Consider the following 17879-nt stretch of genomic DNA (forward strand, 5'->3'; position numbering starts at 1 on the left):
TCTGTCAGCCAGACGGTCAGGCATGTGACTTTGAGACCGACTGACCGCAGGGCCTGAAGGCCTGGGAGCCTGACACTTGCCGACTCGGCCGCGAGGGGGCGCCGCCACCCTGTCCGGCGTGGCCCACCGCTGCCTGGGCGCGCGCTCGCGGCCCGGCGGCGGGGCGGGGCTAGCGTGCGCACGGGGCGGGGCCAGCTTGCTCCCGGGGGCGACCGCGGGCGGGGGCGGGGCGCGCGTGCTCGCGGGGGCGGGGCGCGCGCGGCGGCGGCGCGTTCTGTTCCCGGCCGAGGCTCACGGCGGAAAAGTTGTGGGGCTGAGAGGAGCTGCCCCGGGACGGGCGGAGAGCGGGACGCCGAGCCGGCTCCCGGCGCCCGCGGTCCCGCCATGGACGACCTCGGTGAGTGAGCGGGAGGCCGAGGGAGGAGGCTGCGAGGGGCGCGCGGCCCCGGGCCGGGCGGGCGCGAGCGAGCGGCGGGGGCCGCGGGATCCCGCCCCCGGCGACCCGGGTCCCGGCTTTGCTCGTTGAATACTGGGGTTCCGCGGGGCCGGGATCCCCGGCTGGGCCTGAGTCCCGGGCCAGGCCGGCCTCGTCGCCGTCCTCACAGCCGCCAGCCCCCGCCTCGGGGACGGCCCCACCTCCGGACCCCGGACCTCGGGGACCCACCCCCATCTCCCAGACCAGCCGTAGGGGCCAGCTTGCACCTCAGGGACCCGCCCCGTCCGCCCCAGGGACGGACCCCCCACTGCCTGCACCACATCGCCTCCCCCACTGTGGGACCCTCCCCTCACAGACGGCTCTCCCACCCCCCCACCTCACTGATCGGCCGCCCAACTCGGGGAACAACAGCTGCCGAAACTCGGTTGGTCCCTCATTTCCAGGACCTGCTCCCACCCCTTTAAGGACCTCCGCTTCAGGGATAGCCCCTCCAAGGCCACCCCTTTCATTTCACAAGTTAAAGATGAGCCTCCAATGACCACACCCCCACAAAGACAAGTTTCTCTCTGTCCTTCCCCCCCTCCCCCCCGGCCCAACCCAGGTCTGGGCACCCTGTTCCATGGGCTGGTCACTCCACTTCCCGACTGCCCTGTCCACTCTGTGGACCAGCCCCTCCCCTTTCCTATCACAGATGAGCCTAATCTTCGAAGAGTAATTTGGGGAGACATGATTCTTCCCCCGCTCCCAGAGTCTGGTGCAGTGCCAGGGGAATGAGGTGGGAAGTGGGCCCGAAGGTATGGCCATCTCTGGACTTGTCCGGGCTGGCAGAGTTCCTCCCACCCCCCAGCATCCAGCCTTGCTGGAGGCCACACAGGTAAGGAGGACAGGATGCCCATAACAGAGTTTTACTGTTTTCATGTTATCAGAGCTCCCAAACTACTCTTTTCAGTCCAGTCTTGACCTGGTGTTAGGACAGGGAAAAGTATCTCCTGAAACCTGACACTAAACCCAAGGGGGTTCATGCCAGGGTTCTAGGAATGCCTTCAGTGACCTGAACCCTGGAGTGAGAGGATTCACTCTTCACTCCTCTCTCCCTCCCCTTCATGCCTGTAGCCAGAGGGCCTCTGAGCTGGGGAGGTATTGGGGGGGGTTAGTTTCTTCTCTGTAGGAGCCTTGTCTTCCCTCTCTGGACTGTGGGTGGCTTGTGTGACCACTGATGCTTTCTCTGTCCCAGGCTCTGAGGAGCAGATTCATCAGACAGCTCTGACTGGCTGCCCCCAAGCGCACAGGGCGCTAAGTTAAGACTGGCTATTTGTAGGTGCTGGACTTCCAAGGGGTCAGGGAGGAGGACCGCCAGCTTCCTTTTGCAAAAGATCAGGGCTCCGCCGAGAGATCCTGGTGCTGGGGATGGTGTGCAGTCCTGCCTGTTTTGCAGAGTGTGGTGGCTGCCAAGCATAGTTCTGCCTTTGGGTCAGCCTTGGCACCCATTTTTCTAACACACTTACGATTGGCATGGCTTGCAGGCAGGTATTTTTTTCACATAAAAAATAAGCTGAGAGGAGACTGGGGGATGTTTTTTGAACCAGGATCTGAAAGTCTTGATGCTTTCCCAGCAGGAACTGAGGAGCAGAGTTACGGTTTCTAAAATGCTGATGTGTTTCTGTTGCTTTTCTACAGTCCCTTCCACACAGTAGTGTTTGAAGCTCTGAGCGTTTTGTAGAGTTTGCTGTTGGAGTCCAGAATTCCTCTTCTCTGACAGTCTTCCATTTAGGGCCAGGAAACTGAGTGAGTCTCGGGAAAAGAGTATACTGGCAGAGGGGACTGCAGGAATTGAAATTTGCTGTTTATGGAGTGCTTCCTCATACCTCAACTTGTCCCATCCTCCCTCACAGCAACCCTTTATAAGAGCCCCTTACTTAGGGCCACTGCTCTCATTACTACCTGCCTTTTACAAATGGAGAAAACAGACTCAGAGAGGTTGATTCACTTGCCCAAGGCTGCACTGCCACGGAATGACCAAACCATGACTAGAAGCCCAGTCCTTGGCTCCTAGATCTGCAGCTCTCGTGTACCAAGAGGTCTTTCTTCCCGAGGAGGGGGTGAGCAGCACGTGAAGGAGGGGTCGCAGGGGGTTGGTTGGTGGCTGCCGCCTGTAACTTCCGCCACCTTCCAGCACAGACTCCCCAGTTGTTCTGGGCTGCCTGACTTCCTTGGACCAAGCTCCCAGGAGGCCAGCCACGCCTGGCTGCCCCGGAGCCCCTGGCTGGGAGCAGTGGGGTGAGCAGGAAGGGGAGAGGAATTTGCCTCTGTGCTCAGGCCCCATCAGCTGCCTGGTTGGCTGCACCTCAGCTGTTTTCCTTAGTTAGGGTGGACACAAAGGCCAGGCCTCTTGTTTTTATTTTTCTCCTGAGAGTGCTCTCAGCTGTGAGCCTCCTGGTCCCTGAAACAGGGGAGAGTTTATGGTCTGTCCTGTGGCAAGGCTAGAGGCGGCAGAGTCTCTGCGTGGCTTGGTTTTTTTTTTTTTTTTGGTCTTAAAAATTGGGGAACTCTTCCCTCCCCAAAGCGGCTAGTGACAGCCTCACTATGTGCTGTTTAATGAGTTACAAATTTATAGCTCTTTGGGCAGAAAAACAGAAACACTGCCCTTCCCTGTGTGTTCTCTCCTCTTTGTGCTGCAGGGGTGGTTGCTGGTGGCTTTTCCCATTACTGTTTAGATGCTGGTTTGGCCCAGAGTTCGCTCTGTTGAGTTCTGGCCGGAGTTTCCTGGACAGAGTTCCCACAACACTGAGATGCACTCTGATTACGGTTTCGGACCCAACTCCTCGCTCTCCCCTCGTTCATGTTCCTAGTGCTCTTGCGGGGGGGGGGGGGGCCGTGACCACAGCTGCGGTCCAATAAAGGTCACGTGTGCTTGATGGGAGACAGACATCGGACTCAGCACTTTAGGGGTATGATCACTGCCATTCCGAGAGGGAGGTGTTTTATCTCCGCTTTACACATGGGGAAACGAGCTCTGGGAGGTTCACTGGGGGAAGCTGGGGTTGGAACACAGACTGATCCAATTCCAGATCTAGTGAACTAAATCATAATAAGGTTAAGTGCTGGGTGAGGTGACTAACTGGGGGGTGAGCCATGGGCCTGCTGACTAATTGCTAGTTACCTTCAAAATTTGTGCCCTGGGGGCCATCCCGAATAAACGGCCTCTGTGGTAAGGCGTGGGTCCAGTTCAGACCTTGATAGCTTTGCCTTCCCATCTCTTACAGGGGGAATAGCCAGCTGTTGGCAATGCCCAGTTGCTGCTAGAATCTGGACATGTCTTCTTTCAGCTTCTCAGCAGTCTTGACCCTCTGAAAAACAGTGCCTCATTGTCCTTAGGGGGAGTGCTAGGGGGGCAGGGGAGTTGCCTGGGGCATTCCGGGCTACGGAGCCTCCCTGTTTCCATGGAAAGTCCGGACTTTGGGCTTGCCTGTCTGTGGTGCCTCTGTGTGTTAGGCCAGGGTCAGGGCACCCAGCTGCTGGGCCCACGGCAGAGGCAGCCTGGGGAACGATGGTGTGTTCCGCGTCCGCGCCGGAGCTTCCCCTGGGCTATATATGCTAGCGAGGTGCAGAGCTGGGCTCCGAACCCGGGGTGTTTGGTTCTCAGGCAGGTGCGCTCTCCATTGTGCTAAGCTGCCTGCTGCTCCGTGTGGAGAGGTTCGGGTTGCTGGGGCCATAGCCCTGCCGCTGTGGGTTGGAGGTCTTCCAAGGGAGCCTCGCAGTATTCCCTCCAGCTTCCCCAGTGATGGCCATGCATTGAGAGGCTGGGTGGGTCTTTGGCTGGAGCGCTGCTCAGAAGGCCGGAGTTACTGCAGGGGTACAAGCAGCGCCTGTCCCCCATATAACTCACCATGCGTGGAGTGTGCTGACCCTCCAAAGCTTCCTCGGGCCTTTACCTTGTTCCAAGGCCAGAGAGTTGAAAAACTCCCGCCTCCACCTCATTGCAGCCCTTCCCTGGGTTGTCCTGGTCTCAGTGCTTCATTAATAATAACAAACAGCTGTAGAACTCTTGCCCATAGTTTTTATTGAGCACTTAAACTGTGTACAGGCACTGTGCTGGGCACCTTACACGCATTGTTTCCCTGACTCATGTCGGCGATAGGAGGCACAGGTTCTATTATTATTACTACTGTCCATTTTACAGACGACGAAACTGAGGCACAGAGAGGGTTAGCCCCCTTACCCAAATTCTGTTAACTAGTGAGTGGCAGGGCTGGGGAGTGCAGAGTCGGGCTTGTAACCATTTTTACAGCTCTGTTCATGATGCTGGATTGGATCTCGCTTGCCTGTTGGTTTGGTTGTTTTCCATTTCTAGGATGCTAAAAATCTTTTCTGCCCCCTCCCCACAGCCTCCATTCTTCCCCTCCCCACGGTCTCCCCCACCCATCCTCTTCTTGTTCTCTGGGCTTCTTCCCTCTCCTTCGATCTTGCTCGGGATGGGCTGCTGGACACTGGTGGCAGAGGGTCTCCTGCTCAATGCCCTCCCATCCCCCATCCTCCCCCCCTTCAGTCACCTGTTCCCCTTGGGGCAGAGGGTAGTCCTCTGAGGTCCCTCTTCTACGCCTGGTTGGAATCGGAATCAAGCCCTCTATGCCCTTGGCCCATACAGATGTGCTCCTGTCTTCATTCAGGTGTTTGTATGTTGCCACCCCTGGAGCAGACCCATTTCCAGAGGAGGAAGTCTTTTAAGGTGGAGAATTGAGAGTGTCCTCTGGGAGGGAGAGAGGGCGAGAGAGAATTAGGGGGGCTGAGTTTTCCCAGAAACCTTGACAAAGCTCCTGATTAAAAGGGGTGTTCAGGAATTGTCTCCTCCCCAGGATAAGCCCAGAGCCTTCCCAGCCCCCAGGTCTACTTTGCCTCTTCAGTTGGGGGCCTGTTGGGAGTCACACATCTGGCCTGAAGCCTGCATTCACGTCCCGATAAAGCCTTCCAGCTAACGGATTGATTGCCTAACCAGTGGGACTCAGGGCTGGCCTCTCCAGGGAGGCCTTGGACGCTGGGCCCATGGCAGGCAGAACGTGTGGTTGGCCAGGCCCGGCAGAGCCCCTGGTGGCCAAGTTTTCCCTTAAAGATGGCCTTTTAATGCTTATTTCTTGTGTGATTGTGGTATTGTGGTTTTATGGGTGAATATTATCATTGTTAGGTGCATGTTAAAAGTATTTGGGAGTAAAATGTCATGATGTCTGAAACTCAGTTTGAAATGATACAGTAAAAAAAAAGGGGTGTAGGGGCGCCTGGGTGGCTCAGTTGGTTGAGCGACTGCCTTCGGCTCAGGTCATGATCCTGGAGTCCCGGGATCGAGTCCCGCATCGGGCTCCCTGCTCAGCGGGGAGCCTGCTTCTCCCTCTGACCCTCCCTCCTCTCATGTGCTCTCTCATTCTCTCTCTCTCAAATAAATAAATAAAATCTTAAAAAAAAAAAGCGGTGTATATATATATATATATATATGGAGAGAGAGAGAGAGAAAGCCTGCAAACGTGTGCCTGTTTATACAAAATGGCAAAATGTTAATGACTGAATCTAGGTAGAGGGTATGTGGGTGTTCATTGAAATGCTCTTTCAACTTCTCTGTATGTTTAGACACTTTCATGATCAAAAGTTGGAAAAAAGTAAAACGTGACTTATTCTAGAGTGGGCTCAGGGTTATTCAGCCAGGAGTGTACGTAAGTGTCCACCTGTGACCCTCGGCGTCCTGGGACGCTGCGCCCCCGGTGGAAAGACTGGGTGGGCCGGCAGGAGCCAAGCAGGCCAGGGATGGTCAGGATCTATAACTCTCAGCTCGGGTTGGGGCACACAGCCACAATGACCCATGCAGTAAAAAGGACAGGGCCAGCCAGAGACAGCGAGCTTCCACAGTGCGGAGGCAGCCTCCGGGGTTATTTTGGGTGTGGTGACATTAATCAGACCAGGGTCAAGGCAAGGGAGATGCTGGGCTCTGGGCAGAGTTTGGAGAGGGTTGCCTGGGTGGGATGCGGAGCAAGGCTTTACAAAAGAATAGCCTCTGGGCAGCTGGAGCCTGGGGGAGGGGACGAAATGCCATTTGCCTCACATCATGAACCTCTTATCTGTGGCCAAAAGAACACCACTAGCCTGTGGGCAGCGTGGGCCAGAGTGGCCCCCAGGCTCTTGCTTGCAGCTCAGGTCTGGCCATCCAGCCTTCAGGCTCCCTCTCCTGGAGGTCCCTCTTGTCTTGTTTTGTGCTGACTCAAAGCTGGGCCACTTGGGTCTCCCATCTGTTTGGGAGAAATAGCTGATTCTGGCACCAGTGGCCCCCTTGGCTTTGAGGGCCTGGTGCCTACTAGGAACATTTTGGGCAGCCAGCAGGCTCTTTCTTGTAAGGGGAGCACTTCACGCGAGGGTCTGCTTTGAGACCCACGTCTGTCCGTCGGCCTGCAAGGACACAGAGGCTGGCCGCTTGGTGGGGATCAAGGGATCTTCCTAGTGAGGGCTCAGAGTGGTGTGCCATGGCCTTTCTCTGCCTGTTTGAAACGCAGCATGATGTGTGTTTTATGGGGGGGGAGGGGCGGTGCTGTGAGGAAGCTGTATGTAATTCTTGGCTGGGACTCAGGTAATTGTTTTAATGAAATGGAATGCAGCTTATTCAGAACTCACTTGGCAGAGACAGCCATGTTCTGTTCTGTTTTCTTGTTGGGGAGAGCAGGGCGCACATTTGCAGCTGTTTGAATAGTAGAGCCCTGGGTGAGCGTGAAGGTGGGCGGAAGGCTCTGGGGAGCTCTTTTCGGTTTAGCTCATGGATCCTCAGGCTGCTTGAGACGCCTCTGGATAGCAGTCTGTGTATCCTTTTGAATAAGCCCTGGAGGGCCTTCTCTCGACAAAAAATCCTGTTGAAACCGGGCTGTAAGATGGGCCTGCAACCTGCCCCCTGCATCGTTGGGAGTCCGCGGGCAACGAGGGGTGTGGGAGCTCCTGGCACACAGCGACTAGACCCTCCAAGGCTGTTCACCCACCCCACACGTCCCTCCGCCTCAGCACCTTTTATGAGTGCCCCCCCCCCGTATATCCCATCAGCATAGACCTGACGTGGTCATCAGTGGGTCCCTTTTTCTTCTGGTTCCCTCTCTTTACCCATCTGCCCCTTCTAACTTCTTTGTCACGTCTTTACTTTGCTCCTTTTCTGTTTTTAACACAGCCTGGGCCATTCTTCCACGTTTTTTCTTTTGCTAAAAATGCATCCCACTCTTTAGTGGCCTGTTTCCCCCTCCCTCCCTTGAGATCTGCTTCTCCCCGGCCCCCCCGCCCCAGCTTCCTTCCCCACTTCCTTCTTGAATCCCTCTGTGGGGGCCCACCTCTGTGTTATTCCAAAGGCTTCTGCTGGCTCCCTGTTTTGCTCCTAGGTACCTAGGTCAATTTATCTACTTGCGTGATCTCTTTTTTCACTTGTGTGCTGGCGACTCCTAAATTTATATTTCCACCCCTGACGTGGATTCTATTGTCCAGATTCTTCCGGCCTGCACGCCAGCAAAGACCCAGCTCATTTCCTCCTCACTCTCTCTTCGTGGCCTCAGGCATTGTCTGCTCTCTCTGATTGTCCCCTCTCTTCTCTTGGCCTATGTGACATCATGGGCCTTTGCTCAACACTTTGAGATTTAGACAACATTTTCGTGTGCTTCATCATTGTTGATAAGATTCTGACCACAATTCTTTGGGTTGGGTGCTAGTTTACCCCATTTTGCAGATGAGGAAGCTAAACTGCAGCTCCAGAGACTTAGGGACACACCCAGTGTCACCCAGATCCTGATGCAAGAGCTTGACCTGAGTGTCACCTTAGACCCTCTGGCACCAAACCCATTCTCTTTTTGGTTCTTCATACTGGAACCACAGGTTGGATTTGGCCTGAAGACCCATGTTGCTTGGCCTTCATAGTATTTAAAAATATTCCAAATTACTGTTGGATCCTTAAACAACATGGGTTTCAACTGCGTGGGTCCACTTATATGTGGTTTTTTAAAAAAATAAATACAGTACAGGGCGCCTGGGTGGCTCAGTCGTTAAGCATCTCCCTTCGGCTCGGGTCATGATCCCAGGGTCCTGGGATCGAGCCCTGCATCGGGCTCCGTGCTCAGCGGGAAGCCTGCTTCTCCCTCTCCCACTCCCCCAGCTTGTGCTCCCTCTCTCCCTGTCTCTCTTTCTGTCTCTGTCAAATATATAAATAAAAATCTTAAAAAATAAATAAATAAATACACTATAGTTTTGTCAATGCATTTTCTGTTCCTTATGATTTTCATAACGTTTTCTTTTCTCTAGCTTACTCTGTTCTAAGAATATAATATATAATATACAAAATATGTGCATAAAATATAATGTACATACAAAATACGTTTTCATCGACTGTTTATATTATCAGTAAGGCTTCTGGTCAACAGCAAGCTATTAGCCGCTACATTTTGGGGGACTCAAAAGTTATATGTGGATTTTCGTAACTTGACTGACAGAAGCCACTTATTAAAATGTTGATATTATTAAAAAAAAAAGAAGTTGGGTGGGCGCCTGGGTGGCTCAGTTGGTTGGGCGACTGCCTTCGGCTCAGGTCATGATCCTGGAGTCCCGGGATCGAGTCCCGCATCGGGCTCCCTGCTCAGCAGGGGGTCTGCTTCTCCCTCTGCCCTCTTCCCTCTCGTGCTCTCTGTCTCTCATTCTCTCTCTCTCAAATAAATAAAATCTTTAAAAAAAAAAAAAAAAAAGAAGTTGGGAGCGCCTGGGTGGCTCAGTCGTTGGGCGTCTGCCTTCAGCTCAGGTCATGATCCCAGGGTCCTGGGATTGAGCCCCGCATTGGGCTCCCTGCTCGGCAGGAAGCCTGCTTCTCCCTCTCCCACTCCCCCTGCTTGCGTTCCCTCTCTCTGTCAAAATAAATAAAAAAATAAAATAAAATAAGTTATATGTAGATTTTCAACTTCTCAGGGAGTCAGTGCCCTTAACCCCTGTGTTGTTCAACGGTCAACCGTGGTTGCCGACATTTAAAACATTTGGAGTTACACATATAAATCCGTACGGTGTCTCTTTTGAAGAAATCAGTTGGCTGCCTTGGATGCTAGTCCTCCAAGGCACCACTGGGTTGGCCTCAACAGCTCCAGCCCTCTCGTTGGTCTTCTCCGTTGGCCTGCAGAGGGCCTGCTTGGGGAGGTTCTTAGAATGCTCTCTCTCTGCCCCATGTTTATGGCAAGTACATACTTGCTAAATCTAGGGGATTTCTTTTCAAGATTTTCAAGATTTTATTTATTTATTTATTTATTAAAAAAGTAATCTTTACACCCAATGTGGGGCTCGAACTCACAACCCCGAGACCCAAGTGTTGCATACTCCACTGGCTGAGCCAGCCAGGCGTCCCATCTAGGGGCTTTCCTAAGCTTCATTCTCTGTGTTAGATATGACTTCTGACCACTCCAAGCACTTAGCTTCGCCTAGAGTCTGGATCTTTTTTTTTTTTTTAAAGATTTATTTATTTATTTATTTGACAGAGAGAGAGAGAGAGAGAGAGAGGCAGACACAGAAAGCACAAGCAGGGGAAGCAGCAGAGGGAGAAGCAGGCTCTCCGCTGAGCAGGGAGCCTGATACTGGGCTCGATCCCAGGACCCTGAGATCATGACCTGAGCCGAAGGCAGACGCTTATCGACTGAGCCACCCAGGTGCCCCTAGAGTCTGGATCTTGGTCCAAGTTGCCGAAAATTGCCTCCTTCCGTGTCTGTCTCCCCTCCCCCTCCTCCTTTAAGATCTCTGCAGCGGCTGCCTTGAGGCGGCTTTTTTCTGGTTCAAACCAGCCAACCTCTTGACCCTCCCACTTCAGTATAATGTAAATTGGGCTTCTTTCCTTTTGTCTCCCCCTCTGCCCTGTAGGCCCCTTGAAGACAGGGGTCTTATCTGCCTTTCAAGCTTCCCTAAGTGCCAAGTTCAGCTCAGTTCTCTGCAGTTGCTTAATACATATTTGATGGTGGTTGATGATTAAGTGGGTTTGAACTGCGGACACCCACCGTGATGCCAGACCTCCAGCAAACCTCTTCCTCTGCTGGAGAATCCAAGCAGGCGACCGTTTGGGTTATAGGTTGGTGGGGAGGCCGCATAGTGCTGCGGACAGAGCACAGGCTCTGACATCAGCCCTCCTGGGTCTGTATCATTGCTGCCACTTGCTGACTGCATGACCCTGGCAGGTCACCTTACACCCTTAGCCTCAGTGAAACAGGCACACTTCTAGAAGTGCTTTAAAGTACTCAGTAAGGGGGTGGGCCCCTGGGTGGCTCAGTTGGTTAAGTGTCTGACTTTTGCTTTTGGCTCCGGTCATGATCTCGGGGTTGTGAGATTGAGCCCCGTGTCAGGCTCTGTGCTCAGCGGGGAATCTGCTTGAGATTCCCACCCCCCTCAAATAAATCAATCTTAAAAATAAAGTACCCAATAAATGTTGATGGTTGTTATTATCATTTCTGCTTGGAATAATCGAAACACTGCTTGGGGGCCTTGGCTTTCTCTACATTTGATCTTAGCCAAAAGGCCAAGAAGCGATGGCCTTGGCCTTCTCTGTCACCTCTCCACTTGACCAGTCTGCTGCCTGTGTTTGCTGTGGCCTTGGTGGCAAACATGTGTTTATTTTTAATTTTTAATTTTTTTTTACTTTTCCCCAGTGTTGAATAGTAGTGGGTAAAGAGGACAGGTGGCAAACATTTAGTGCACATGAGCCTGGTTGACCATTCAGCTGAGCCTGAGGGAGGAATCAGACTTGGGTTATCTCCTGGGAGGATGTGATTTGGGACTCTCATGGCCCTGTGGGGTAGAGAGTTTGGGGGTGCAACTCTGCAGATGAAATGGTTGTCCCCTAGTGCTGGTGTTATTAAGTTGGGTTTTGGTTGTAAGACGTTGCATTTCCCCAGAGCCTCTTTGGTGGCTTTGAGGAGGAAGTGACTGGGGAAAGAGGTCGCTCAGTGGCTTGGTTTATACCAACTGCTCATCTAACACTAACTTATGAGAGCTGCCACAGAGAGCGGCCCTGGGATCCACTTCCGGTTCAGTACTGGGCTTCTCCCAGAACCCACAGGCCTTCCTCTGGTCAAGGAAGGCTGTGAACGATGCTCCATGACATCTCTAAAGCCTCACGGGATGGGTCTAGGCCACTGAGGCTCCTAGTAGCAGGAAGGAAAGGGAGAGTTTGGTTTTCTGGACCATAAACTGAGGTTTTTGTCAGTTGAGTGAACCCAGCTAATAGCAAGAAGCTGGCCCAGTGGCTGGGCTGCCCTGCCTGCCTCTGGGACTTTTTAGGGGCAGTGAATCTGTTAGGTCAGCCCTCAACTTCGTGGGGAGGTAGAAGTGGTTCAGAGAGTCCTGGCCAGGCTTTTCCTCGCTCTCTGTTTCCAGGAACATTCCTCTTCCTTAGGTGGAAATGGGAGTGTCCCATAGCCTGCACTTGGCTTCCTCTGGATTTGCCATCCTCCGCCCCTGGACTCCTGGCCTGGCTGACCCACTAGAGTGGTTTCTCATCACTGCTGAAGTCCAGGACAGCCAAGTCGGCCTGGCTCTTCTGGGGTGGGCTTGAAGGAGAGGCCGTGCCTCAGAGACCCGACGTGGCTACCCTGCTGGGCTTGCTTGGTCACATGTTGCCTGTCTTGGCGCTGTGAGTGATGTGTGGCTTCCTCACCCTTCCTTAGAGTCAGCCTAGCTGCACCCTTGGGGTGAGCTGCTGGGTAGCGGGGTGGCCTCATTTCCTCCCTGCCTCACCAGCTCAGATGGCCTCTTCTGTGTCCTGAACTTTCCAAGAATTTCTGCCCCTTTTCTCTCTTCGGAAGTCAGTACTTGAAGTCTTTTTGCCTGCCTGAGGCATCCACGCCGGAAACAAGCTGGGGAAAGAAGAGAAGTGTCACCTGGAGGCGGTTGTCACAGCTTCCTGTGGTCACTTGTGGTCATCTGCTTCCAAACATCCTGTTTGCGCCCCAAGAGCAGCAGGAATGCTGACCTGGAGATAGCTGTTCTCTGCCTGACCTCGTTCAGAGGCATGGGGGCCAGGGGTGTCACAGTCCATCTGTCCCCCTGGGACCCTTGGTTTGCTGGTCACTGGCTGTTGATGGTGTTGCTGGTGGCAGCTCCTTTTGGCATCTCTGGCTTGGACGTCATCTCTACTCTGCCCTTCCTCTCCTCCCTTGCTTCTTCTGCCTGTGAGATTTGTCCTCTGAATGTTCTGTTGGGTGTGATGAGTCAGCGCTCCCCTTTCTGTGGTTCTGGACCCATCTAGTCTTCCTTAGACGCCTCCCTACACTGACAGAGCTGGAAGAAGTCTTAGGATATCCCCTGCGGGTGTGTGTGTGTGTGGGGTCTCCAGCCCATTACCTTCCTCAGTCAGAGTGACGCACTTCTTATCAGTTTCTATATTGGATTTTTATCAAAGACTGCAATTGCACAAGGAGCTTTGAGGCTTTTTAAAACATTGAAAATAACAGTGTAAAAACATTTGAAAATCACAAGTTTCAATCCACGCCTGTTATAGGTGGGCAAGCCCGAAGCCCTCTGAGGAGAAAGCACTTGCCCAGAACACTCCGTAGTAGAGCAGAACTGTGTTTTTTCCTCTTTCTTACCCTTTTTGAGGAATATGTAGGGTCCTGGTTTTCTTCATTTCTAGAACTACACACCTGCCACAGTGTAGCCTGAAGCTTGTTTTTCTCTAGGGACCTTTCTCCTGTCATTTTGTATCTGATACTGTTACTTTTGTAAAAAGTTTTTATGTCAAAAAGATACATGCTTATTACAAAAATTTTAAACTTTTTTTTTTAAAAGATTTTATTTATTTAACAGAGGCAGAGATAGTGAGAGCAGGAACACAAGCAGGGGTAGTGGGCGAGGGAGAAGCAGGCTTCCCTTGGAGCAGGGAGCCCGATGCGGGGCTTGATCCCAGGACCCTGGGATCATGACCCGAGCCGAAGGCAGACGCTTAACGACTGAGCCACCCAGGCGCCCTACAAAAATTTTAAAAAGGCATAAGAGAGAAAATGTTTGCCCTTTCCCCAGCAGGGGTAACTAGTAATATTGTTAACAGTTTGGTGTGTATCTTTCCCAACCATTTTCTGTACATTTATAAATACGTAAGCACCCAGATGATATACATACCCTTCACTGTGTTGTTGTTGTTTTTTTTTTTTTAATAAAGTGAAACTCATGGGATGCCTGGGTGGCTCAGTCGGTTAAGCGGCTGCCTTCGGCTCAGGTCATGATCCCAGCATCCTGGGATCGAGTCCCACATCGGGTTCCTTGCTCGGCAGGGAGCCTGCTTCTCCCTCTGCCTGCCTCTCTCCCTGCTCGTGTTCTCTCTCTCTCTCTGACAAATAAATAAATAAAATCTTTAAAAAAAAAAAAAAAGTGAAATTCACATAACATACAAGTGACCATTTTATTTTATTATTTTTTTTAATTAAAGGTTTTATTTATATTTTGGAGAGAGAGACAGAGCACAGGTGGGGAAGGCATGGCAGAGGGAGAGGGAGAAGCAGACTCCTCACTGAGCGTGGAGCCCGATGGGGGGGCTTGACGACCCTGAGATCATGATCAAGAGTTAACCCACTGAGCCACCCAGCTGCCCCTAGAATATTTTCATCACCCCCAGAGGAGTCCCCGTACCCATTCAGCAGTCTTTCCCCCTTGCCACCTCCCCCAACTCCTGGTCATCACTAATCTGCTTTCTGTCTCTATGGATTTGCCTATTCTGGATGTTTATATAAGTGGAATCCTATGGTATGTGGCCTTTTGTGATTGGCTTCTTTCATTCAGCATACTGTTTTTGAGGTTCATCCATGTTCTAGCATAAATCAGTACTTCATTCCTTTTTATGGCTGCATAATATTACATTGTATGTCTGTATACTGCAGTTTGTTTATTCATTTGTCAATGGATGGATGTTTGGGTGGTTTCCACATTTTGGCTGTTGTGAATAGTATTGCTGTGACCATTTGTGTTCAAGTTTTTATTTGCATACCTGTTTTCAGTTTTTTGTTGTTGTTCTTTATGTCTCTTCACTGCTTGTAAAGTTTATTTTTCTATATTGTTGTAAATGCCTAATAAAAGACTAATCATATTCATGTGTTTTTTTTTGAGGGGAGAGAGAGGGAGAGAATCTTTTTTTTTTTTTTTTTTTCCTGAGAGTGTGTGAGGGGGGCGGGAGGGGCAGAGGGAGAGAGAATTTTAACAGGGTTCACACCCAGGGCAGAACCCCACACAGGCTCAATCTTATGACCCTGAGATCATGACCTGAGCGGAAATCAAGAGTCAGCCGCTTAACCGACTGAGCCACCCAGGCGCCCCATTTTACTTTTAATATTTAACTGTCTTTTTCCTGATCATCAATGTTATTATACATGTTCATTGTAGAAAATTTGAAAACTGCAAGGGTGCCTGGCTGGCTCAGTCAGTAGAGCATGTGACCCTTGATCTCAGGGTTGTGAATTTGAGCCCCACGTTGGGTGTGGAGCCTACTTAAAAAAAAAAAAGGCTACAGAGATGCAAAGAAGGAAATGATGAAAACTCACAGAGATAATCCGAGAGAACCACAATTAATATTTTAGTGCATTTCTGTAAAATCTTCTCAGCGCATATATATTTACATAATTGAATAATTGCCACCATTACTATAATGTTTACCCTGTGCTAGACATTGTTCTAAGTGCCTTACTTGCATTATTTCCCCTTCATAACGACCTTACGAAGTAGGTATTCTTGTGGATGCCAATGCTGACGCACAGTGAGGGTAAGGGATTTGCCTGAGGGGAACTGTTGGTATGTGGTGGAGCCAGGGTTGGAATCTGGAGGCTGCTTTAGCCCACTGTGTCCCATCCAGGCCCTTTGGTTAGACTTTCTTTCTTTTCTTTTTTTTTTTTTTTAAGATTTATTTATTTGAGAGAGAGAGCATGAGCAGGAGGGGCAGAGGGAGAGGGAGAGAGAATCTCAAGCAGACTCCACGCTGAGCTGGGCTCACAACCATGAGATCAGGACCTGAGCCTAAACCAAGAGTCAGAGGCTGAGCCACCCTGCACCCTTAGACTCCATTCTGATTCCTACTCAGTGATGCCACTGAGGGCCACTAGAGAGGTAGGAGGAAAGGAGTCAGGCTGGTGTGCATGTACGTGTGCTTTCCTGCACGTGTGCGTGTGTATCCTGTATATGTGGATCACAGTGTGCTTTGGAGTGTGGTAACTGAGAAAATGATCAACCAGTTGCATGGGGGCGGGGGTGGTGTTGAACCCTGACCCCCATCAGATTTGTCAGGGATTGAAAGCCACTGGGGAGTGTGGTGTGAACTGAAGTGCCTCCCTCCCTCTGGGGGAGGTTTGTGGACCCAGCAAAAGGAGGGGAGCCTTTCCTGCTCTATGGCCACCCCTCCACCCTTTTGCTGTGGTGAGCAAAGGCCTGGGATCTCTTGTGCTCCTCAGACCAGCACTTTGTTGGCCCTATGTCTTGGTACTTTTCAGCTCTTGGATTATTTTCTTAGGTCTTCCTCTGGCTTCCTTTTGAAGGGCTTTTTCTCAATTATTGGTCTTTCTCAGTTAAAGAATTGAAATCTCCATGCACAATTGTGGATTTGTTTCTTTTTCCTTTCAGTTCTTTTTTTTTTTTAATTAAGATTTTATTTATTTATTTATTTATTTATTTGTTTGTTTATTTATTTATCTATCTATCAGGGACAGAGAGAGAGAGCTCACAAACACAAGCAGGGGGAGCAGCAGGCAGAGGGAGAAACAGGCTCCCCACTGATCAAGGACCCTGATTCGGGAGTCATTCCCAGGACCCTGGGATCATGACCTGAGCTGAAGGCAGATGTTTAACCGACTGAGCCACTGAGACGTCCCCTTTTTCCTTTCCATTCTGTCCATTTTCCCTTCATCTAGTTTGAAGGTCTGTATGCATTTAGGACTGTTACATGTTCATGATGAATTAACCTTTTATCATTATGAAATGTCCTTTTTTATCTCTGGTAGTATTCTTGCTTAGAAGTCTACCTCATCTGATAGTAACAGAACCAATCCAACTTTCTTGGTATTAGTGTGGTATATTTTCTCCATTGTTTTGTGCATAGCAAACTGGTAAGAACTGTTTATCTGTGTCTTTGTAATTAAAGTGTTTCATATAGATAGAATATATGGAATCTTGCATTTTTATCCAGTCGTACAATCTCTACTTTTTAATTGAGGTAGAGATTTAATTGATCTAATTATATGGATTTTTCTGACATTTACAGTAATTATCAACATGATTGGGTTTATTGTTTCTTTTGGGTTTTTTTGTTTTTGTTTTTGTTTTTTTTCTTGGTGGGCAGCAAAGCAAGGTTTATGAGTAATAGCAAAGTGATAGAACAAAGCTCCCAAGGAGGGAGGGGACCTGAGAGGGTTGCCCAATATGCTTGGGTTTAAATCTATCATTTTGCCATGTTTTCTATTTATACTATCTGTTTGTTTGTTTATTTATTTATTTCAAGTGAGCTCTATGCCAGCGTGGGGCTTGAACTCACAACCCCAAGATCAAGAATCAGATGCTCTACCTGCTGAGCCAGCCAGGTGCCCCTCTACCATCTGTTCTTTATTCTTCTTTTCCTGTCTTCTTTTGGATTCATTGAGTATTTGTTAGGATTCCGTTGACTCTCCACTGTTGGCTTATTTAGCCATACTTCATTGGTTTGACTTTTTTAGTGGTTGCTGTTTGGTTTATAGGTACAGCTGGTCACAGTCTACCGTCAGGTTGTGTAATACCATTTCACATACAACATAAGACCTGACAGCGGTTTATTTCCACTTCCCTTTCTTGTCCTTTGTGTTACTGTTGTCCTAAGTTTTATTTCTATATGTATTATAGAGCTCACACTATATTGTTAGGCAAATTTATTTTCTGGTTCTCTCTGTTCCTTTATAAACAGGGCCTTTTAAAACTGAAGGAAATTAATAAAAAATGTTTGCAAAACATTTCTTTTTTTCCCTCCCTCTCCCTTTTCAAAAACTTGTCTTTCTCGGCTAGTTTTCCCTGCCCTTGGAGCTTCCCTCAGCATCGCTGTCTTCTGGGTATGCTTTGTGGTTCAGCTCCTCTGTGGCTCGGTCATGATAATCAATGATGCTATCAGCCACTCCAGGCTCCAGAGCCCGTGGCTGGTGTTGCTAACACGTTCCAGTGGCACCGTTTCAGAAAACCTCACATTCCAGCTTATGTCTCCTGCCTCCCCTGCCCCATGGGGAGAGGTGTGACAAGATGAGATCTGCAGGGCGCTAGGGCTGCCATTCTCCCTTTCTTGCCTTGTCGCTTGCTAATGAATGCCCCTCCTCCTCTTCCTCCAGCACCAAGTGAAAGTGCCACCTAGTCCCAGGGCCTGGCTCTGCCTGGGTTATGCAGACTCCCTCTGGGTGCCTTCTTCCTGGGAGCAGCCCACATCACCGACTCGACC

General features: G+C 50.5%; 1 protein-coding gene across 3 annotated transcripts in view; it reads left to right on the forward strand.

Annotated features, from left to right (window-relative positions):
• Positions 1 to 247: 247 nt before the first annotated feature.
• PXN (paxillin) overlaps positions 248 to 17879 on the forward strand; it is a 47968-nt gene continuing 30336 nt past the window's right edge. For all 3 annotated transcript variants that reach the window (XM_081802070.1, XM_081802072.1, XM_081802073.1), the window contains exon 1: positions 248 to 397. In XM_081802070.1, the coding sequence (XP_081658196.1) occupies positions 385 to 397 (13 nt within the window). In that variant the 5' untranslated portion in view covers positions 248 to 384. The remainder of the gene's footprint in view (positions 398 to 17879) is intronic.

Source organism: Leptonychotes weddellii, chromosome 13 (genome assembly GCF_054177405.1).
Source record: "Leptonychotes weddellii isolate Sample4059 chromosome 13, ASM5417740v2, whole genome shotgun sequence".
Lineage (NCBI taxonomy): Eukaryota > Metazoa > Chordata > Mammalia > Carnivora > Phocidae > Leptonychotes > Leptonychotes weddellii.